This window comes from Talpa occidentalis, unplaced genomic scaffold (assembly GCF_014898055.3).
Source record: "Talpa occidentalis isolate TD23 unplaced genomic scaffold, MPIMG_talOcc4v2.1 talOcc4.17, whole genome shotgun sequence".
Taxonomy (NCBI): Eukaryota; Metazoa; Chordata; class Mammalia; order Eulipotyphla; family Talpidae; genus Talpa; species Talpa occidentalis.
This window is the reverse complement of record NW_023601754.1, coordinates 44,787,915-44,810,610: the sequence shown is the minus strand read 5'-3', so window position 1 is coordinate 44,810,610 and position 22,696 is coordinate 44,787,915. Positions and strand designations below refer to the sequence as shown.

The following is a 22,696-nucleotide window of genomic DNA, read 5'->3' as shown; positions in this document are numbered from 1 at the left end:
CAGGACCCGGGGGGCCTCGGCCTGGCCAGCTAGGAAGGGCCTGTGGACAGAGGCCGCGTCGGGGCCGTCGCAGCCCAGACCACAGTCTCGTGGGCGCCGGGCCCGCGGGCTCCTACTCCTCCGGCTTGGGTGCAGCCTGCGGCGCCGACGGCGCGCTCAGGGCGCGGAGCTGGGCGCGCACGTCGCGCATCTGCGCCTGCAGCTCCTCCAGCGAGCCGGGCGCGGGCGGCGGCGGCAGCGCCTGCAGCTGATCCCGCAGCGCCTCGAGCGCCAGCCCCAGGTGGTCCACCTCGTCCCGCAGCGAGCTCCAGGCGGCGCGCCGCTCGGTCACCTTGCGCCGGTGGTTGGCCTGCTGGCGCCAGTACTCCAGCATCAGGCAGCTGCAGGCCACCACGAAGATGGTGAGCTCGCCCAGCAGCTCCGCGCCCAGCTCGGCCGCCGCGTCCTCGTTCAGCGGCTTCACGGCGTCCCCCTTGAAGCCCAGGAGGCGCATCTTGGCGCGCATCTCCGCCCAGTGGTACACTGCGGGGGACACACAGTCAGCGCCGCCGCGGGGGGGGGGGGGGGGTCCGCGACTGTCCGCGTGGGAACCGCAGGCGCCGCAGAGGGGGGGCCTCGAACAGAACGGGACGGCAGCTCGCCACGGCGTCCAGAAAACTCTGGCGAGTGGAGAGTGAGAAATGCCCGGGACGGGAGGTCCCGCGGGAGGGTGCACTTCTGGGGGCGCAGGTCGGGGCAGGTGTCCGTCTTGCTGCCTTTGCTCCTCCACCGCCCACGGAAAGGCCAGGGGCTCCCTCCTCCTGGTGAGTCCGCTCACCACCCCCCACCCCTGGCCCTGGCCAGCTCTGGTATGCAGACGTAAAGCTTCAACACCACCAACGGCAGCTTTTAATCTTGATTCTGACTTTGCTCTTTCCCTCCCAGACTTGTCCATTCCTGGCCCCTTTCTGTGGGGGGTCCCCTCCCGAAGGTGCTTCAGACCTGGGGCAGGCTTTCCGGCCTTGCTTGGGGCCAATTCCGTTTGGGTGGACTTTTACCCACGAGGGGATGGGTGACTTCGGGTGCTCAATTTGGAAACTATATCCTTTGTCTCTTCTGTATTGCACACTAATGGTATTAAATTAAAGATATCTAGCCCACTAAAGGTCTATATATTTTGTCTTGCTGCGGCGGATGTCAGAACCTATTCAGAGCAGACACTTTTGGGGGTTCTGGGGTATAACAAAATTACTATATACATCCAGAAGTGGCTGCAATGAAAACCCTGGACATCCTAATTGTTGAAACACATCCAGGCTGCAATAGGTATTGGGGGACACCCACTCTCGAAACTGGTTGCCAGCAACTACTGAAGCTCAATGCTGAAACAACTGATGAGTCAGCTGCTGGGTGGAACACAGAAGTCTGACCTGCGTGCTACCTTGTGCTATGAACAAATGATGAAGAAACTGACGCACGTGGCTGCCAACCGTAGGGTTGGTTTAAACAAAGGCACACATTAAAACAGCAGCAGTGAGAACAAACGAACCACACCCATAACAGTCACTTGTATAACAGGCAAACACACAGGCGAGTCCATTCATAGGAAGCCCCCCAAGAGGCACATAATCCGTAGGTGGTTACCCTTTGGGGATACAGTTACTATAAGGGGGAAAGTGAGATTTCTGGGGTGTGCGAAACTGCTCAGTGACAGCACCAACTTACATTTCCACCAGCCCTCCCAGCGGAGACACAAAGCCCAAGAATGCAAGTTACACGCATGTTCATCCACCACTAATCACAATAGCCAAAAGGTGGAAATGGCCCCAGTGGTTCATCAAAAGACCAGTAGATAGGGCCTCCTCTGGTGGCGCAGCGGTTGAGCACTGGGTTGCGAAGCTGCCCGCAGCCTCTGCAGTGCCGGTTCGATCCCCGGCTGCTCCCCGACCACCGGAGGAGGGTCCCACATGGCACGCAGACCTCTCCTGCCGCCCGCTGCTCCCCTCAGCTGTGTACTTCGGTCCTTCTGCCTGCTCTGTTCCCTGCTCTGGCTCTGATTAATTCTCTCACCCTCCCACGCTTCTGACTGTACCCAGTGCTTGTATAAATAAATAAATAAATAAACAAATAAATCTTAAAAAAAAAAAAAAAAAAAGACCAGTAGATAAACACAGAGTCTTTAGGCCTCCCTGGTGGTGCAAGGGGTTAAGACGCAGCGCTATGAAGCTATCCACAACCACTGCCACAGGAGTTTGATCCCTAGCCAGCCAGGTGACCCACATAGCGCAGTAGACCTCTCCTGTCTCACCATCAGCAGTGTATTTCAGTAGATCCACCTGTGCTGTTCCCCACTCTGGTGAATCCGCTCACCCCCCACACTCCAGTTCCTGTATGCATAAATAAATCTTTAAAAAAACCAACAACACAGGGCCTCCCTGGTGGTGCAAGGGGTTAAGACGCAACCTATGAAGCTGTCCACAGCCTCTGCAGCACAAGTTTGATCCCCGGCTGGCCAGGGAGCAACCCACATGGTGCAGCAGACCTCTCCTGACTCACCCACTGCTCCCCTCAGCAGTGCATTTCAGTCTGTCTGCCTGTTCTGTTCCCCACTCTGTCTCTGGTGAATCCTCTCACCCCACCACATCTCTGGCCTGTACCCCAGCTATTGTATGCATAAATGAATAAATCTTTAAAAAAATAAACACAGTTTGTCTGCACAATGGAATATTATACAGCCAAAAAAAGGAGGCAAGGGTCCCACATGGCGCACAGACCTCTCCTGCCGCCTGCTGCTCCCCTCAGCAGTATATTTTGTCACTCTGCCTGTTCTGTTCCCTGCTCCAGCTCTGGTGAATTCTCTCACCCTCCCACGATTCTGACTGTACCCAGTGCTTGTATAAATAAATAAATAAATTTTTTTAAAAAAGGAATAAAATACTAACATCAGCATCTATCTCAAAAACATTATGTTGAGCGAGAAAAGGCCACGTACCATCTGATTTCCATTTATCTGAAATGTCCAGAATACTTAGGTAAGTTCACAAAGACAGAAAGCAGATTGGTGGGAATGGGGAGTGGTGACTTAATGGGAACTAAGTTGCTCTTTGGGGTGATGAAAATGTTTTGGAACTAGATACACAGTGAATGACTTAAATGCTTGGAACTCTTCACTATCAAATGATTGTGTATGATGTGAATTTCACATCAAAAATCAAAGAAAGCTACAAGACCTTGTTCAAGACAGAAAAACGCCCCCGCTGGAATGGGAGGGGACTCTGGAGTCAGGGCAGAGAGCCAGCCCCATCCATGCCTGCCCCAGCTGGCAGGGCACCCTAAATCAAGCTTCCTCCCACCCCAAGCTACATGTGCCACAAGAAGCCTCGTGTGCGGGCCTGCAACCTGGCATCTGTGATGGCTACTGAGAGAAGCTAGCCGGTGGCTCCTTGGGGCTGAGGAGCAGTGGCTGGAGCAAACTTTGGGGGCGATGAGATGTGTTCACTATTTTTGCTACAGTGGTGATTTCACAGGTGTATACATGTCAACACAGCAACCTTACATATCAATGTGCTTTATAGTGACTGTCATTATAGCTCAGGAAGCTGCTGCTTGAAAAGAAACTGAGGCCGGGCCTCCCCTGGTGGTGCAGCAGTTGAGCGCTGGGCTGCGAAGCTGCCCACAGCCTCTGCAGCGCCGGTTTGATCCCCAGTCGCCGGCAAGTGTCCCACATGGCGAGCAGACCTCTCCTGCCACGCCCGCTGCTCCCCTCAGCAGTGTGTTTCATCAGTCTGCCTGTTCTGTTCCCTGCTCTGGCTCTGGTGACTTCTCTCACCCTCCCACGCTTCTCACTGTACCCAGTGCTTGTATAAATAAATCAATAAATCTTAAAAAAAAAAAAAACAAACTGAGGCAGAGAGGATAAGTGCCTGTCAGAAAAATATGACCCAAAAGGGTCCAGGGCAGGAAGCGAGGGGCTGAGAACTGCTGTTTGTTATGCTAAACCTTACAGAATGGTTTCATTCTTTAAACTGAGAATACAAAAAACATTTGCGTGCAAGAACTCATGCATACACATAAAATGCATGTAAGAGTTGGGATTATCACCTTGGAATGTTTTGATAGCGACCTGATTAGTTATCTGATTATTCATCTGGTCTGTCACATGCCAGGTGATCCCCTAGCCTGTGCCAGCCCAGTTTGTCTTTCTCTAGTCCTTCCCTTCCCTTTCCCAGCCCTACCCTTCAATACTCACGCACACCACGGAGTTATGGGTCAAGCAAATAAAAAGGCACCAAAGCCAAGGTCCTGTCCTGCAGAAAACCACAGGGTGCTCTCTACTTGTTCACAGAGAAAGTCCTAACTCTTTAAAATAACCCCGAGATGGGGCCTCCCTGGTGGCGCAAGGGGTTAAGATGCAACCTTTGAAGATCTCCACAGCCTCTGCAGCACGAGTTCGATCCCCAGCCTGCCCAGGGAGCAACCCACTGGCACAGCAGACCTCTCCTGACTCGCCCGCTGCTCCCCTCAGCAGTGTACTTCAGTCAATTTGCCTGTTCTGCTCCCCACTCTGTCTCTGATGAATCCTCTCACCCTCCACACCTCTGGATAAAATAGGGCCTCCCCTGGTGGTGCAGCAGTTGAGCGCTGGGCTGCGAAGCTGCCCGCAGCCTCTGCAGGGCCGGTTTGATCCCCAGCCACCAGTGAGGGTCTCACATGACGAGTAGACCCCTCCTGCTGCGCCCGCTGCTCCCCTCAGCAATATATTTCATCGGTCTGCCTGTTCTGTTCCCCGCTCTGGTGAATTCTCTCACCCTCCCGTGCTTCTGACTATACCCAGTGCTTGTATAAATAAATAAATCTTTGAAAAAATAAAAATAAAAAATAAAATAAAATAACCCTGAGGCCCGACATGATGCATCCCATCACTGACTCTCTGGCTGTTTGAAATCAACCTCATTCAGTGCTCACAACTCTTTAATCTCTGGCCACTGGGCCTCTGCATATGCTGTTTCCTCTGCCTGCAATACTTGCTCTTCTCCATGCTCACCCTGAGTTTTCAGGTCCTGAGTAAGATGCCTCCTCTGGCAGAAAGTCCTTCCTGACTGCCTCGGCTGGGTCCCATCACCCTTCTCCCTAGGCTCCCCCAGCTCATCTCTAACCACTCTAGGATCAGCACCATCTGGAAGCAGGTCGCCTCTATGAACTGGGGGTCCCGAAAAGGCAGGGCCAGCAATGTCTCGGTCATGCCGACCGTATCCCAATGTGACCTAGCAGGGGGCTGGGTACACAGCAGATGTTTGAGGGTATTTGCTAAAAACATACATAAATGAGTGAATCAGGACTCCACCCACAACATGGCAGACTCGAGAGGCTGGAATCAGGACCTCCCTGGTGGCGAAAGGGGTTAAGTACCATACTATGAAGCAATCTGCAGTCTCTGCAGCATGAGTTCGATCCCTGCCCGGCCAGGGAGAAACCCACATGGCGATGCAGACCTCTCCTGTCTCACCCGCTGCTCCCCTCAGCAGTGTGTTTCAGTCAGTCTGCCTGTTCTGTTCCCCACTCTGTCTCTGGTGAATCCTCTCACCCCCCGCGTCTCTGGCCTGTGCCCCAGCTCTTGTATGCATAAATAAATAAATCTTTAAAAAAAAAAAAAGAGGCTGGAATCACCCTCTTCCTCGAAAACAACTACCAACAAAACACTGAAATGGGCTCCTAGTAGAAATCCAGAAGCTTCGCACCAACTATACAGCTCCAAGACATCCCCAAGATGCTCAAGACCTAAGGCTGGTGGCCACTGAAGGGGTATAGGAGGAGGCGACGGGGAGCATGCCAGGGCTGGGGGCAGGGAGTCAACTTCCCAAGCCACACCAAGGGAACCCCAGGACATTGTGGAACTCCTTGGAGAAATTTCCCTGATACAACAGTGGGCCTGGGCCCAACCCGGGGCAGTGGGAGCTCGGTCGACTCTGACCTGGGAAGTTGGGAAACAGGCAATTAGGGCGTCGTGCCCACCGAACGCTCCCATCCCCCCCCTCCAGCTGGAAATCAAAGAAAAGCCAGGTGGAGCCAGGCCTGACTCCATATAAAGCTCTACACCAGAAAGAAGAACTTCAGATTGAACTCACAAATCCTTCTGGAAGGCAAACCAACGACTTGGCTACTTCCCAGCCCTGGAGAAGTGGCAGAAGAAGCAACGCGGAGCAGTGACGACACTGTGGGCGCCCATTGTGATAATTGGGCACACGTGCACCTGCTACACACCCAGCACCACCTGCGAGCAAAATGCAAATTAGCCCCAGAGTGTGAGCCTGGAGGTCCGGATAGTGCCCTTCCCACTGGGAGGCTCAAGCTTCGTAGATCACGACCCCCAAAAGAAAGGAGGTGAGGAGGGGAGTGGAGACAACTAAGCACAGAATACAGCTTATTGCGGGGGCCTCCCTGGTAGCACAGGGGGTAGGCCTCAGCACTATCAAGGGTCACCAGCCACTACAGCATAAGTTCGATCCCCGGCCAAGTTGCTGACCCACATGGCGCGCAGACCTCTCCTGTCTCCCCGCTGCTCCCCTCAGCAGTGTCCTTAGGTCCTTCTGCCTGCTCTGCTCCCCGCTCTGGCTCTGGTGAATTCTCTCACCCTCCCGCGCTTCTGACTGTACCCAGTGCTTGTATAAATAAATAAATAATAAATAAATAAAAAATAAAACAAGCAATTTTATGGTATGCCCGCCTTGCCACAATTTAAGAAGAAAAGATCACTTGGTCACGAGGTACTGGCCTGGGCATTGCTGTGGGTTTCACCTGGACCGGTCAACACCAGCTGAGTGTGCCCAGGGCGATTATTTTATTTTTTTAAAGATTTATTTATTTATTTATTTATTTATACAAGCACTGGGTACAGTCAGAAGCGCGGGAGGGTGTGAGAATTCACCAGAGCCAGAGCAGGGAGCAGAGCAGGCAGAAGGACCGAAGGACACTGCTGAGGGGAGCAGCGGGCGGCAGGAGAGGTCTGCGCGCCATGTGGGACCCTCCTCTGGTGGCCGGGGAGCAGCCGGGGATCAAACCGGCGCCACAGAGGCTGCGGGCAGCTTCACAACCCAGCCCTCAACCGCTGCGCCAGGGAGGCCCCCCAGGGGCGATTCTGATGCTCATCGCCTGAGTTAGTGCAGACCCCTCCAGGCCAGAGTGCAGTCCTGCAGACAGCCCCCCTCTCCCTATGCCAGCCACAAGGGGGGTGCACTTCATGCTTACAGTTGCAGTTTCAGTGTAAAAGAGACCCCGATAGGGCGGTCTCCGAGGGAGCACAAGTTCCTGTCTGGATGTCCTGGGGGATCTGACTGCCACCCAATGGTGCGGATTTTAGGGAGCAGGCCAGAGGGATGTGGTCAGGGGGAAAGCGCTCCTCCCCAAAATACTTTCGATTTTCAGTGGTTTTCAGGTGGCCTGCGTGTCCCTGGGTCCCCTCATTCGCAAAGGAAATACATGGCACTTAGAAATTCACCTATGAACATGACAAATCGCAATGACATCTGAGTTGCTTCATACTGAAGCATGTGTCTGGGCCAGATGACTTCCGGAAGGTGCAGGTGCCGCAGACAAGGGAATGCGGGTCAGGCTGCAGCAGCTGGGGGTCCATGCTGTCTCAGGTACTTGCTCCCCACCATCCGCCTTGCCTTCTCCGTGGGCTCCCCCACACTCACACCTTTCTCCCCTGCAGCTGTCTTCCTGCTCCTGCTCCTGCTCCTGCTCGGGTTTCCGCAGGGAGGATGGCCCCTTCCTTCCAAAGGTGAGTATGGGAGTAGGGGGACAGGGATAAGCTGATTTTTTTTTTTTTTTTGATAAGCTGATTTTTTTTTTTTTTTTTTTGGTAGAAGAACTGGGGTGTAGGCCAGCGGTATGGGGTTGGGGGAGAGACGGTGAGAGGATCCACCAGAGACACAGAGGGGAGCAGAACAGGTAGATCCACCGAAATCCACTGCTGAGGGGAGCAGCGGGGAGACAGGAGGGGTCTGCTGTGCCATATGCGTCACCTCCCTGGCCCGGGATAGATCTCAGGGTGTAGCAGTGAGAGCGCTGAGACAACCTCTAGGCTACCACGTAGGCCCAGGGATAGGCTGAATAAGCTGAATTCTGACTCATGTCCCACCCCTGGGGGAGAGTGTTCTGGTGGAATCTCGGAGGGGATCCCCCTAATCCTGGCCCTCATGCAGAAGTGTGTGCTGTGGGATAGTGAGTGCTTCTGGGGAGGGAGCAGAAACCAGGTGTCTGCTGGCGCGGCATGGAGATCAGTAGCACTGAGAGTCAAAAGAGAGTCCATGGCCCAGGCCCAGACCGCCCAGCTTCTCTATGAAAACTCTCTTAACACCAACTCCACATGCACCCACAATCTCACAGCGGTTTCTGTGGATACCTCCTGGAAGCAGAGACCCCATGAGTTGCAGAGACACAGGTATCTGCACACCCACGTCTAGACCCACTGCAGCTGCCCTTGTCCCCTCCCGACCTCCGCGGAGGCTCTGGATTGCCCTCCCCCCCAGCAGTGGTTCTGTTCCCCAACCAGCAGAGTGTGAGGGCAGGCCCGGTGGGGTCTGAGCCCAGGGGTCCCAGGACCCCTGAGTATCCACACCAGCCTTCCTTTTTCGGTTCAGCACACCGAGGTTTGGCTCGGGGAGAGAGGCCATCTCCCCAAGGCGGGCAAAGTGGGGAAGCTGTCAGAAGTGAGCTCTGAACTCAACTCCACTAATCACTAGTCTTTTTGGGGGGCGGGGGGGGGGGAGGAGCGGGGAGCATACTGAGAGTGAACGATCCCTCACAGAAGAGGGGTGACTGAGGCCGATTGTGGAAAGCGTTGTGCAGCGCCTACCAGAGAATAAGTGTCCAACAAATACCCTGTGGCTGCTGAAAATTTTTTATTATGTTTCCCTTAATCACCGTATCACACCTTTCTAAATATTCCATTTATTTTTTTACTCCCCGCCCCCACCCCTCTATCTCCTGGCCTTAGTCCCACCCCACCCGCGCAGCGCCCTGCCTGCCCTCTTACCTCAGAATCTCAGTTCGGGCATCTCTGTCCACTCCTTTGCATTCTGCTTGGTCAATTCCTCCAGTCTGCTTCCTTATCTCGTGTGTATAAGTGAAATCGTCCACTCTTTGCCTTTATCCTTATCTTTGCGGCTCACTTTGCATCACAAAATCCCCGGAGTTCCTTCCACTCTGCTGTAAAGGGCACATTTCCACCCTCCGGGTAGGCCCGGCCTCAGGCGCCAGGCGGGTTAGTGTCCAGGCGAAGGTCCAGGCGCTGCAATAAACTCATGCTTCTCCGAGCTGATGATGTCGTGCTCTTCGGGGACCCCAAAGCGGGATGTCTGGCTCACAGGGTGTTTCTACTTCACCCTCTCCAGGTAACTCCAGGCCGGCTTCCAAAATGGCCGCACCCACTTAAGGAGGTCAGGGCGCCTCTTTCTCCTGGATCTCTCCTGCACTTGCTGGGTGTCTCTTGACTTGTTGGGTGTCTTTCTACCACATGCCATTCCCACAGGCAGGAAATGGTTTTGGAAAACCCCATTTTAGAGCTGGAACATGTATGGCCCAGAGGAGCTGCCTGGGCCCACACAGCCGGGCTGGAGGCGGGACCTTGACTCAGTCCACTCTCTTCTACTTTCCTTTTTTGATTTTGATTTTTTTTAATTGGTTTATAACATCATCTTGCCCCCCCCCCCTTTTTACCCAGTATACCCTCTGTCTCCCTAAACCCCGTTTGCTAAGCAAATCCTAACATGAGGTGAGGCTGGGTAGTTTCGGTCAAGGAGGAACCCAGGGCCCAGATACATGCACTGAGGCGCACGATGAAAGGAGCCGAGGCATGAGCCAATAGGAGGTGAAAATAATTGCCAATGCTCAAAGGCTGGCAGGACAAGGCAGCTGTGAGTCACCCAGGAGGAGCGAGGCCAGCCTGGAGCAGAGCAGGCTGCCAGCTGCTCTGCAGCCCTGCCCTGCCCCCTCCGTGAAAACAGTTTGCTTGTTGAAGGATGCAGACCTCAGGCCAGCCTGTCCTCTGGACGCTCTGCCCAGGGCATGGGAGGGTGCTGACCCACTGCCTCAGACCAGCATCGCCTTTGGTCATTTTGTCCAGTCTGGTGGACAGGGCTATCTTGCTGCCCTATTCTCTCTCTGGAATCCAAGAGAAGATGATCATCCTGTTTTGTTTTTTTTTTTTTGCATACAAGAACAGGGGTACAGGTCAAAGGTGCAGAGGTGGGGGGCAGAAGATTCACCAGGGACAGAGTGGGGAGCAGAACAGGCAGACTGACTGAAATACGGCTGAGGGGAGGAGCGGGGAGACAGGAGAGGTCTGCTGCGCCATGTGGGTAGCTCCCTGGCAGGGGATTGAATGAAGGCCAGTAGTGACAGCGTTGAATCTTAACCCCTAGGCCAGCAGGGAGGCCCCATCATCCCTTTGTGTGACTTTGGCTGGGCCCAGGGCTGGGAGGTGAGAGGTCAGTAGCCCTGCCCATAGGCCAGCAGCTGGCTGAGGGCCTGAGAGCTGAGTGCAGTGCCTGCCCTTGGGCCAGGGAGAGGGCGGATGAGAAGGGCAGCAGGAAGAAAGGGGCAGGGCTCAGGGGACCTCAGGGAACCGGGCCTCGGACAGATGCAGGGGTGTGGGGAATGTCATTCAGAGCTGCTGGGAGATACCACCACTAGGATCCAAGTCAACTAACAAGAGTTGGTGACGATGCAGAGACCCAGCAGCCTTGTTCTAACGCTGCTGTGCACCTGGTACCCAGATCATGCAAAACCATAGAGACAGGAAAGCGGGGAGGGTGACTGCTAATGGATATGGACTTTTTGGTAGGTTTGTTTTTTAATTTCCCCCCATTTTTGCTTTCAGTCTTCATTAAAAAAGAGGTAAAAGTAAAAAAATTAAAGATAAAAAATGCAAATCGGCTGTGATCATGATTGGAACAGGGGATATACTAAAAACCGCTGAATTTTGTGCTTGAAGTGGGTAGAGGAGGGCTCCTTGGTGGCGCAGAGGTTGAGGTCACGGCGCTGTCAAGCTATCACCAGCCACTAAGGCCTGAGTTCGATCCCCGGCCAGGGAGCTGACCCACATGGCGCAGCAGATCTCTCCTGTCTCCCCGCCTCTCCCCCAGCAGTGTATTTCAGTGGATCCACTCTGTTCCCCACTCTGTCCCTGGTGAATCCTCTCACCCACCCCACACCTCTGGCCTGTACCCCAGTTCTTGGATGCATACATAAATAAAAAATCTTAAAACAAAAAAAGGAAAGAAACGGGCAGAGGTGCTTGCCGTCTGTGAAGTCTATCTTAATCAAGATCATTAAGGGGAAAAGAAGGTGAATGGATGCCAGGCTGGTGAGGGCAGATCCCTCCCTCCGCGGCCTCACCCTGAGCCTCTGTCCCAGGCAAGGTGCTGATGGTGAGAAAGGAGCACTGGCGCCTCTGTGGCAGCGTGGCCCTAGACCCCCGGGACCACAGGTGGAGCTGCTGCAGAAACTTCTACCCCTTCCACCGACCCACGCAGAGGTGCTGCCAAACCTGGACAAAGTTCACTGTCATCCCCAAGAACCCCAAGAAGTCAGAGGCTGAAGACTGCAGGTCCTACACCCTGGAAACTCCAGGTGGGTCCTTTCTTTCTTTTTTTTTTTTTAATTTTATTTTTTAAAGACTTATTTATTTATGCACAGAAGACCTGGGGTGCAGGCCCAGAGGTGTGGAGGGTGAGAGGATTCACCAGAGACAGAGCGGGGAACAGAACAGGCAGATTGAAATACACTGCTGAGGGCCTCCCCGGTGGCGCAGCGGTTGAGCGCTGGGTTGCGAAGCTGCCCGCAGCCTCTGCGGCGCCAGTTCGATCCCAGCTGCTCCCCGGCCACAGGAGGAGGGTCCCACATGGCGCGCAGACCTCTCCTGCCGCCCGCTGCTCCCCTCAGCAGTGTATTTCTGTCCTTCTGCCTGCTCTGCTCCCTGCTCTGGCTCTGGTGAATTCTCTCACCCTCCCGCGCTTCTGACTGTACCCAGTGCTTGTATAAACAAAACAAACAAACAGATAGATAAATAAAACATGCCTGTATAAAAAAAAAAATTAAAAAAAAAAGAAAAAAAAAAGAAATACACTGCTGAGGGGAGCAGCGGGCGAGGCAGGAGAGGTCTGCCGCACCATGTAGGTAGCTCCGTGGCCGGTCGGGCATGGAACTCATGCTGCAGAGGCTGCGGACAGCTTCACAGTGGTGCGCTTAACCTCTTGCGCCACCAGGGAGGCCCTGGGTCCTTTCTGACCCTCCTGCTCCGGGGGCCACAGATGCCCTTTCATCTCTCCATCCTTCCTGGGAGCTCTGGCCTCCACGGAGGGGCTTGTCTGTCCCTGGACAGGGGGGTTCTGTGCCAACACTTAGCTGTGGCCCAGCTTCCCACTGTGTGACCTCGCACCAGTGCCGTGTCTGGGCCCAGTCTACCTGTCACCAGGTGAGCAATTTCATATCCAAACAGGGCTGGAGCTTCCCTGCCCCTTGCCACAGCTCCCACCATGTGAGGGGTTGGGGTTCGCTGTTTGCAAACATCAGAGGTAGCCTCTCTTCTGAGGTGCTGCCTGCTGCTGGACCCCAGGACTCTGACTCATGGTCGCTAACTCAGAGTCACAAGCAGCACCTTCCTTGCAGCTCAGGCAGGCCCTCTTCACTCTCCAAGAAGCCTGCAGTCTGTGCAGCCCCTGGCCGGGGGGAGGCAGAACCTTTGGAGGGAGTGAAGTCCCGCCTTAGCTCCTGAAATGCGAGCTAGCAGAGGTAAGTGGGTGGAGGCTGGGCTTGTCCACACCTCCTGCCTTTGATCTGAGGCTGCAGCTCCTGCACCTGCCCATCTGGGAGGGGCTCCTGGTGCTCCTGGAAGACCTGGGGGTGGTATCCGCTCTGCTGTGCCCAGTCCCAGGGGCCTCAGCTTTGCTTCTCTCATCTTACCTGTCCTTACTGCAGCCTGCACAGAACTCTCTTCAATAAACAAAACCGACAAAACAAGCAAGAAGAAAATCGCACTTCCCTGATTCTTAAGGTCGTGTACAAATCTGCCGTCTGCAGTTCATCTCAGCCCCTCCCGGCCCACTTCAACCACTGGGACCACTCCTTGGGGCCACAGGACCTTTGGGGCCCATGCAGCGCTTTTTACCAGAACAGCCTCCCCTCCAAATCTACTGCTTCCGCTGAAGCACCTCGGGAGAGGGGCTCATAAAGACCCCTTCCCCTGGCGAAGGGGGACACCTTTTCCTCCACGATGCCTTACTGGTCATGTAAAAGATGGATCCCAAACACTTGATGCTGTGATTTCCATTTTATAGATATGTGTGTATCTACCAGCTCACGCGTGCACACACACGTGTACATGTATACACAACATACAACTTTTTCCCCCTCTAACATTCACACACACACAAATTTAGGACATGAAACACAACCGTAAGTTTCAACAGTCATCTTTGGGGAGTGGGGTTCCAGTTCTTCCTTCCATTTTATGTTTTCCAGTGTTTGCTGGGCTTTCTGTAAGTGAACCCATGTACCCTGAAATGTGGAAAAAGTGATTCCGAAGCAAAGAAACGATGGGGCAGAATTCCTTCTCTGCTGGCTTCTCCCCCTCCAGGCTGTTCAGTGCCCTGGGCCCTCAGGTCCCTGCCCCCCCTGTGCTGCACACGCTAAGCACCAGGACTGGGACATCATTAAGCCACCTTGGCACATTGCCTTCTCGCGCTCACCTCTGGGCCTTTGCACCTGCTGTTCCCTCTGCACCTGGTGTTTCACTGTAATAAACTAATGTGGGTCATAGCTTTGCTGAGTCCTGTGAATCCTTCTTGCAAATCATCAAGGCTGAGGGTGGGTTGGGCCTCCTAACACAAGGACATTCAAGGATTCAAACATAGAATAGATTTCCTCTGTGCCTCAGTTTCTTTCTCTGAAAAATGGGGGTGATAATCATCCTGCACTCTTAAGGTGGTGATGCATGTAATTAGGGTGAAGAAGCTCTCCCCAAACAAGAGAGGAAGAGCAAGAGGCATAAAGGAAAAGATGAGACATCAGATTTATTACAGTTGAAAACTCATCACACAGACACCATTTCTCACAGAAAATTCAAATGTCCAATAAACAGCAGAAAACAGACTGGCCCACTGAGGGCCTCCGGGAGGCACAGGCCACAGCCACATACCCCCACACCAATCTTCTCACCCTGGGACTCCTGTGAGAGTTTGTATCATTGTACCCCCCCTGAAACTCAGGGTAGTCTGAGATTCTGTGCATAGCCCCTGAGGATTGCTAGGAGAGAGATTGAACAGCCTAGAAAAAGTAGATGTGATCATCAAAAAACAACCCCCCAAAGGTATCCACTCATGACCCCCCAAAACCTATGATTCTTTTTTTTTTCAAAAGATTTATTTATTTATGCTTACAATAATAGGCCAGAGGTGTGGGGGGTGAGAGAACTCACCAGAGACAGAGTAGGGAACAGAACAGGCAGACTGACAAAATACACTGCTGAGGGGAGCAGAGGGTGAGTCAGGAGAGGTCTGCTGCACCATGTGGGTAGCTCCCTGGCCGGGGATCGAACTCGTGCTGCACTGGCTGCAAAGAGCTTCATAGGTTGCGTCTTATCCCCTGCACCACCAGGGAGGCCCTGTGACTCATATGGCAAAAGGGATGCGGCAGATGTGATTGAGTTGATGTTGAGGTGGGGAAAGAAACTGGCCAGGGTTATCCAGGTGGACCTAAATGCAATGACAATGTCCTTCTTAGGAGAAGACAGGGGGTGGTCTGATAGCTGCGTAGGTTGAAGGGCGCCCCCCCCCACCCGCAAGGGAAATGCCCACATAAAATCCCAGAACCATGTGAAAGTGTCCTCAAGATGAGATCATCCTGGATGACCCAGATGGATCCTGACCACGGTGGAAGTGAAAGTCCTTGTGACAGATGAGGGGTGAAAGTGAAAGTCCTGGTGAGAGACAGAGGGGGCAGCTGGGCTCAGAAGCCATGTGGGTGGCAGCAGAGATGGGCCTTGTGGCAGGAGTCATAGGAAGCTGGAGGAGGGGCAGCCAGGCCCCCCCAGCCTTTGGGAGGAGCACAGCCCTGACTACGCTCTGATTTCGGCTCAGGCAATACTGATTTCATTTCCTGGCATCCAGAACCCTAAACAGAAGAATGACTATGTCTTATTTGAAGCCACCAAGTTTGGGGTGACTTGTTTCAGCAGCTACAGACAGCTACTGGCACGGACAAAAGACTCGAAATGATACTTCATGGAAGAAGCAAACAAGAGGGCCGGGAAGCAGACAGGAAGGCCACAATGAGACCCCTGCAGATTTACCTGGAGGGTTTGATTAAAAGGAAGAAAAGGAAGAAAAGGTGGGGCAAGGGTTAAGCTTTAGCACTAAGAAGCAATCTGCAGTCAGATCCCAGCCCTGGGAGGTGACCTCTCCTGCCTTGCCCAGCTCCCCATGCATTTCAGTAGATCCGCCTGTTCTGCTCCCCACTCTGTCTCTGGTGAGTCCTCTTACCCCCCACACCTCTGGCCTGCACCCCGGCTCTTCTGTGGTCTCCCTCACATGAGATGTCATATGAGCACTGTGATGGCATTTAGGGCCCAGTTGGACACTAGAGAAAAATCACTGCATCTCAAGATCTTTCTCTTTATCCTACCTGCAAAAGCGTCGTCAAGTGAGGTGACATTCACAAGTTCTGAGGATTAGGATTTGAATTCTTTGGGTCCACCATTCAGCCCAATACAAGGCGGCAGGCCCTGGTGGCTATGGGCTGGCTGGGGCTTGGCCAAGTATCCTGAGACTCTCCTGGATTCACTGACTCAAAAAATGCCAAGCGAAAGCAGAGGGTGTGGGGCCGACGCCAGAGAGGTGCCTGCGGGGAGAAACTGAGCCTCCCTTGCCAGCTACATGAGTGAGGTTCACCTTTACCTTCATGGAACCGAGCCTGCATCCTGCGGAGTCTTGAAGCCTAGAGCCAGAACCACCCAAAATCAATCTGCTTCCAACATCCTGAGCCTTAGCAACCGTGTGAGATAACAAACGTTTACTGTTGTTCTAAGCTGTAAAGTTTCCAAGTGACGTGAGCAACAGCTAATATATGTGGCGTGAGGGGAAGGCACTGGGCGGGGGCCAGACGCCCTGCAGGTCCTTATCTGACAAATTCCCATTTCGCAGGGACACAGTGTGAGTACACAACTGGACTTGCTTAGGGGAACCGCAGAGAGCCGAGCTTTCCTCACCCACTACTGTCCCTGCTCTTTGCTTGACTGGCCCTGGCACCACCCTCCTAGGTAGGCCGCAGAGGCAGGGTGTGACCCAAGCTCTGGCTCCAGGGCTCCCAGAAGCAGCTCACGCACATGCCCAGGTCAGACAGATAATTCTGGCAGTGCCAGGGTCTGGAAGACAAAGCGAGCTCTGCTTAGAGGGCCCAGTGCCCAGCTGGAAGGTTCTTCACTGTGAAGGTAATCCGAGACATTCATCTGCCAGATGGATGGACTGACACTGGCTCTCAGTCCCTTCCGAGAAACCCTCTGCTTTTTTTTTTAAAGATTTATTTTGGGCCTCCCCGGTGGCGCAGTGGGTTGAGCGCAGCGTTGAGAAGCTGTCCGCAGCCTCTGCAGCGCGGTTTTGACTCTCGGCCGGCCAGGGAGATTCCCACATGACGCGCAGACCTCTCATGTCTCGCCTGCTGCTCCCTCAGAATGTTTTTGGTCTGTTCTGCTCCCTGCTCTGTCTCTGGTGAATTCTCTCACCCTCGCACGCCTCTAGCCTGTACCCCAGTTCTTGTAAAAATAAATAAATCTTTAAAAAAAAAAAGGGCCTCCCGGTGGCGCTGCGGTTGAGCGCTGGGTTGCGAAGCTGCCCGTGGCCTCTGAGGCGCCGGTTCGTTCCCCGGCTGCTCCCCGGCCACCGGAGGAGGGTCCCACATGGCGCGCAGACCTCTCCTGCCGCCCGCTGCTCCCCTCAGCAGTGGACTTCGGTCCTTCTGCCTGCTCTGCTCCCCGCTCTGGCTCTGGTGAATTCTCAACCCTCCCGCGCTTCTGACTGTACCCAGTGCTTGTGTAAAAACAAACAAACAAACAAACAAATAAACATGCCTCTATTAAAAAAAAAAAAAATTAAAGTTAAAAAAAAAAAAATTAAAGTTAAAAAAAAAAGAGGGGGCCTCCAGGTGGCGCAAGGGGTTAAACACCCCACTATGAAGCAATCTACAGCCTCTGCAGCACAAGTTCGATCCCCGGCTGGCCAGGGAGCAACCCACATGGCACAGCAGACCTCTCCTGTCTCGCCCGCTGCTCCCCTCAACAGTGTATTTCAGTACATCTGCCTGTTCTGCTCCCCACTCTGTCTCTGGTGAATCCTCTTACCCCACCCGGCACCTCTGGCCTGTACCCCAGTTCTTGTATGCATAAATGAATAAAAATAAATCTAAAATGTATGAAGTCTACTCTACACACTGCAAGAAGTAAAGGAAAGGCCCGAGAATAATGAAATAAGTTTGAGAAAAAAAACAACAAAACTGCCACGTTGCCTAGCAGAGACCAATGTGTTTTCTCAAGTTCCCGCGGTGCGGAGGCGGTGTTACTGGCACAGGACAGGGCGAGATGAGACAGGGCCTGAGTGCAAGGAACAGTGAAGGCCGTGCTGGGTGCAGGTGAGCAGGGGAGGCGTGAGGGCGCAGGGAACCCTGCGCTTGCTGAGCGGCCAATCCGGCCATTGGGACACTGGAGAAGGCAGAACCCGACTTGACACTCAAAAGAACGACACGCGGGGCTGGCTGTGCTTAGTCCGTGACCTAAACACAAGGAGAGTGAAGAGAAACATGAGGTGACGTGGACCCGAGGGCAGACGTCCCTGAGGTGGAGGCGGCGTGCTTCTCAAATAACTGCGGAGAAAGCAAAGGCCTGAAGGGAAGAGACTAATAGGTTTGGTGATTTTTACAGTGAAAAACCTCCTGCAGGCCCACACACTCCAGAGACAGGCAAATGTCTGACCCCGGACCCCAAACCTCTCCCTACCGGTTCCCCCCAATCCCACCGCAGGTTTGAAAATGTTTAGTTTCAGATTTGCAAGTGCTGCAAGCTCTGCTGCCCCTCCCAGCGCCTTTGGGGGGGCATTTTCATATTAGCTATAAATATTTTTAATGCATTCAATTCTTTCAGCTTTTGGTATCTCCCCGGCTCATGCCAGCCTGAGAGGCTCGTGCAGAAGACTCGCTGTGGAAAGAGGAAAGAAGCCACGGCGCCCGCCTGAGCCCCCAAGGGGGATGGGAAGCGAGCCTGACGCGGCCAAAGGGGCCGGTAAGGAGCCTGCCAAAGCGCCCCCTAACTGCACACAGGATTCCTTTTAAGGAGGGGGCTTTGGTTTCTTTGGAACAGTTGAACTTTTATGAAGAGAACGTGCAGTCTATAAAAAGTAAATATCAAGGCTCAGGGAAGGTGCGGAGCAGAGTCCATGGTGCCTCCAGGGTGTTTATCAGCCCTTACCTGGTGGAGGCACCTCTGGGTAGCCTGGCCTGGGCACCGCCACTCCAGGGCTGAGGGGAGCCCCAAAGCCGGGGTCCCCCAGTCCAAGCAAGGCCTCCTCTTCCATTTGCCATCTTCTCCAGGACATCCCACATTGGCACCGGGAGGGTCCCCTGATGGAGGAGTCCATGAGATGAAGAATGTCAACGATCCGGCGTGGGAATGAGCTTAGTGACATCAGGCATCAGCGTCCATGCATTCTTTCCCTTCTCAGGTGACCAGTCAGAACAGCAAAAGCCTGCCAGAGCCAGATGGGTGGGGGGAGGGCCTTGGTATCTGCCCATCCCTGCTCTGCTGTAGCCTCGCCGTAGGCCCAGAACAGACCAACATTTCCTGTCTGGATGCTAAACCTCGCAGCTGTACTATTTACAATAGCTAAGCTTTGGAAACAACCCAAAAGCCCAAAACAGATGACTAGATCAAGAAGATGTGGTACATATACACCATGGAATATTACTCAGCATTCAAAAAAGATAAACACATGCAATTTGCAGCAACATGGATGGAGCGGGAAGGGATCATGCTCAGCGAAATAAGCCAGAAAGAAAAAGAAAAATACCAGATGGTCTCACTCATAGCAGGAATCTAGAAAACTTAAAAAGGACCAGGAAAAGAATAACTGTAAGAGAGCCTCCCCTGTGGTGCAGCGGTTGAGTGCTGGGCTGCAAAGCTGCCCACAACCTCTGCAGCACCGGTCGATCCTCGGCCACCGGCGAGTGTCCCACATGGCGCGCAGACCTCTCCTGACTCGCCCGCTGCTCCCCTCAGCAGTGTACTTCGTCAGTCTGCCTGTTCTGTTCCCGCTCTGGCTCTGGTGAATTCTCTCACCCTCCCGCGCTTCTGACTATACCCAGTGCTTGTATAAATAAATAAATAAATCTAAAAAAATTAAAAAAAAAAAGAATAACTATAAGAAAATATCAAAATCAACAAACAACTATGAACCAGAGACACTCTATGGGATGTGGGGGCGGGGAAAGAAGGGCTTGGGGTCAAATAAGGGGGTTGTAATTGTATGGGAATATAAAAATAAAATTTAAATAAATGTGAAAAAAAAAAATATCGCAGCTGTGATTTCCTACATCCTGTCGCTCAGAAAACCCTACCTTTGAAATTTTAATGTGCCCAGAATCCCTCCCCTCTAGCCTGGCCGGTCATGTGGGTCAGCTCCCTGGCCAGGGATCGAACTCGTGCTGCAATGGCTGCCGATAGCTTCACAGTGCTGTGTCTTAACTCTTTCTGCCACCAAGGAGGCCCTTATGTTTATAATACTTATGAGGTATATATGATACATATGTATGTAGGTTTCTCTTCATTATGGAATAAATAAGACGTACTGTGTAGTCTGAAGAATATTTAGTGAAACTTTCAATCCATTGTTTATATACAGTGAGCCTCCCTGGGTGCCTAGGGGTTATGTCTCAGCGTTATCACGGCTGCAGCCTGAATTCAATCTCTGGCCAGGGAGCTACCCACATGGCGCAGCAGGCCTCTCCTGTCTCCCTGCTGCTCCCTCAGCAGTGTATTTCAGTTGATCCACCTGTTCTGCTCCCCACTCTGTCTCTAGTGAATCCTCTCACCACCCCCCACACCTCTGGCCTACGCCCCAGTTCTTCTAGGCAAAAATAAATAAAATCTTTATACACACACACACACACACACACACACACAAGACTGAGAGAATACACTGCAACGTTACATTTTATGGCAAAAATACTGCACAAATATATATGCTATACTGCACAAATTATGCGATATCTATATAGGTAGTGGGAGCTGTGAATTATATAAATATGACTAAGGCGGGTTATATAAACTATGCTTTTTATTGTGGCTTCCTGCCATACAGGGAAATGGAGGCTGAGCTCAGGGTGCGGTAGGTTATGGGGCGTCTCCAGGAATGGCTCCCGTGGGTGAGAGGAAGGAAGCAGGACCAGGCTGGGAGGAGCTGAAGTGAGATGCAGCAGCAAAGGTCAGGTCAGGGTAGGGGAGCACACAACCTCCAGAGGGACCAGTTTTTGTTCTCCACATCCCCTCCCCCGCTCATGCTGTTCCAGGGCTACAGAGTGAAGTTGGGCATCTCTGAAAGCCGTGCTATGTAGTGCCAATGTCAGTGCCAAAGCAGCCACAGAAAACACATAAGCGGGGCCTCCCTGGTTACGCAAGGGGTTAAGTCTCAGCACTATGAAGCTATCCGCAGCCACTGCAGCACGAGTTCGATCCCCGGCCAGGGAGCTACCCACATGGCACAGCAGACCTCTCCTGACTCCCCCGCTGCTCCCCTCAGCAGTGTATTTCAGTGGATCCACCTGTTCTGCTCCCCACTCTGTCTCTGGTGAGTCCACTCACGCCCTGCACCTAGTTTTTGTACACATCAAAAAATAAAAATAAATGTTAAAAAAAAAACCAAAAAACACATAAGCAGACGAGCGCACTGTATTCCAGTAAATCTTCATTTCCAGAGTCAGGTGGCGGGCAGCTGGATTTGGCCCTGAAGCCCCAGCTCCATTCAGACAGTAGAACCCCAGGCGGAGCCCACTGCCCTTCCTCGCTCCCTGGCGGCAGCCTCTAGGTGGCCTGGACCCCCCTCCTTCCCATTACCTGACCTTAGCCAGCCAGCAAGGCCTGCTCCCGGAGCCCGCCTGCACCCGGACGCCAGCTCCACAAAGGCCGTCTTCTGGGCGGGGGCCCGGTGCGCAGACAGCAGACCACGCTCTTTCCTTTGGTCAGTGTCCTCTCCTTTGTCCACGGGGCCGGGGGAGCCCGGCCTGGCCATTCAGCATCCAGGGGGGCAGCACATGCCCTGTGGGTGCTCTCGGCATCCTGGCCCTCTCCAGGCAAGGGCCTGCCCAACTGGGGAACTGATGGTCAGAGAAACCGGGGTGAATGGCGCAACTGGTCTCAAGAGACAGACTTGTCTGCACTTTTTTGGAGACTTGCTCTTACGGACACGGCCAGGGTGGGATGTCCGTCGACAGCAAGAAAGCCCCTTCTCCGCTCCTGTAGGAACGACCCCATGACAAGCCAGGGACTTCATCCGGGTCCATGTTTCCTTGCCCCTGAGCTGCTCGTCGGCCCTTAAGTTGGCTCCTCTGTTCTTAAGCCTGGTCCCCCAGACCCACATGACCTCATTACCTTCCTTAATCGTGGAGGCAGATTTAACTTGATCTCCTGCTTTCTTGCCCAGAGGCTCACAAGTAAAGCTGGTGTCTCTTCTGGAATGCCCGAAGTGGGCATCTGCGCGATGCAGGGCACCCCACTGCTGTTGGGTCCCCGAGGCCCCTGGCAGAGCCCGGGAGCACTGTCTGAGGTTTCCAGAGTGTGAATGGGGTTCTGTCCTTGGCACAGTGAAAGGCCGGAGATTCTCAGGAGGGGAGCTGCTTCCAGCCCAGCCTCTCCCCAAACCACCCCTCACAGGCAGGTGACTTGGGGAATGTGAATTGTTTGTCCTTCTGTCCCTGCCCCACCCCTCTCCTTCCCACTAGACCAGAGGCCCCGTGAGGGCAGGGCGGGGCTGTCTTGGCCACTACTGTGACCCTAACATGGCACAGGGCAGGCAGAGAGTGGGCACCACTGGCTCTTGAGTGAAAGAATAAATGAAGGTCATTTCTTCCAAGGGTCCAGGAATTCTTAAATACGCGGGGCGGAAATCACAGCAACTTGAAGACAACCGACCTGAATTACAAATTTATTCAAGCCCTCTCCCCAGTCGCAAATGTGCACAGGGTTTTAGCCTGTAAGACACTAGGACTGTGAAGCGTCTTTGGGTCTCTCCCGTCCCACCCCCGATCCCGCCCACGCAGCGGTGAAGCAGGGACTGGCCGCGGGTCAGGACACGGCAGGCTGAGGTCCGAGTCTGGGAGGCTCGAGGGCAGCGTCGGGTCAGGGTCGGGATGGCACCGGGTCAGGAGCCCGCGCTCGGCCCGTCCCACGGTCCATGTTCACACCCCACCTCAGCCTCCGCTGTGTGCCCTGGAGCAGGCGACTGACCTCTCTGCGCCTCGGTTTCCTCAGCAATGAACCCCAGCAAATGCTCTGGGATTACGTAGAGCACTTATAACAGTGCCCAGCAGCCTAACTAGAGCTCAACAAACTCGCTCTGCTACAAGAACTGCTAACGATTGACGTGATGGGGCCCTGGCCGCCAGCTACCTGTGCTCCAGA

General features: G+C 53.7%; 1 protein-coding gene across 1 annotated transcript; it reads right to left on the bottom strand.

Moving 5' to 3' along the window:
* Positions 1 to 112: 112 nt before the first annotated feature.
* Positions 113 to 18,599, bottom strand: LOC119248664 (optic atrophy 3 protein homolog). The gene is made up of 2 exons (XM_037515538.1): positions 18,494 to 18,599; positions 113 to 522 (listed from the first exon to the last, which is right to left on the bottom strand). Exons 1-2 carry the CDS (start codon positions 18,597 to 18,599, stop codon positions 113 to 115), a joined length of 516 nt encoding a protein of 171 aa, XP_037371435.1.
* Between the last annotated feature and the right edge of the window lie 4,097 nt (positions 18,600 to 22,696).

Excerpts from the sequence above, each read along its gene's own strand:
- LOC119248664 (XM_037515538.1), bottom strand. The coding sequence starts at position 18,599 with ATGGAAGAGGAGGCCTTGCTTGGACTGGGGGACCCCGGCTTTGGGGCT. Across the intron at positions 523-18,493 it reads CCCAGAGGTGCCTCCACCAG|TGTACCACTGGGCGGAGATG; the intron begins GTAAGGGCTGAT and ends TGTCCCCCGCAG.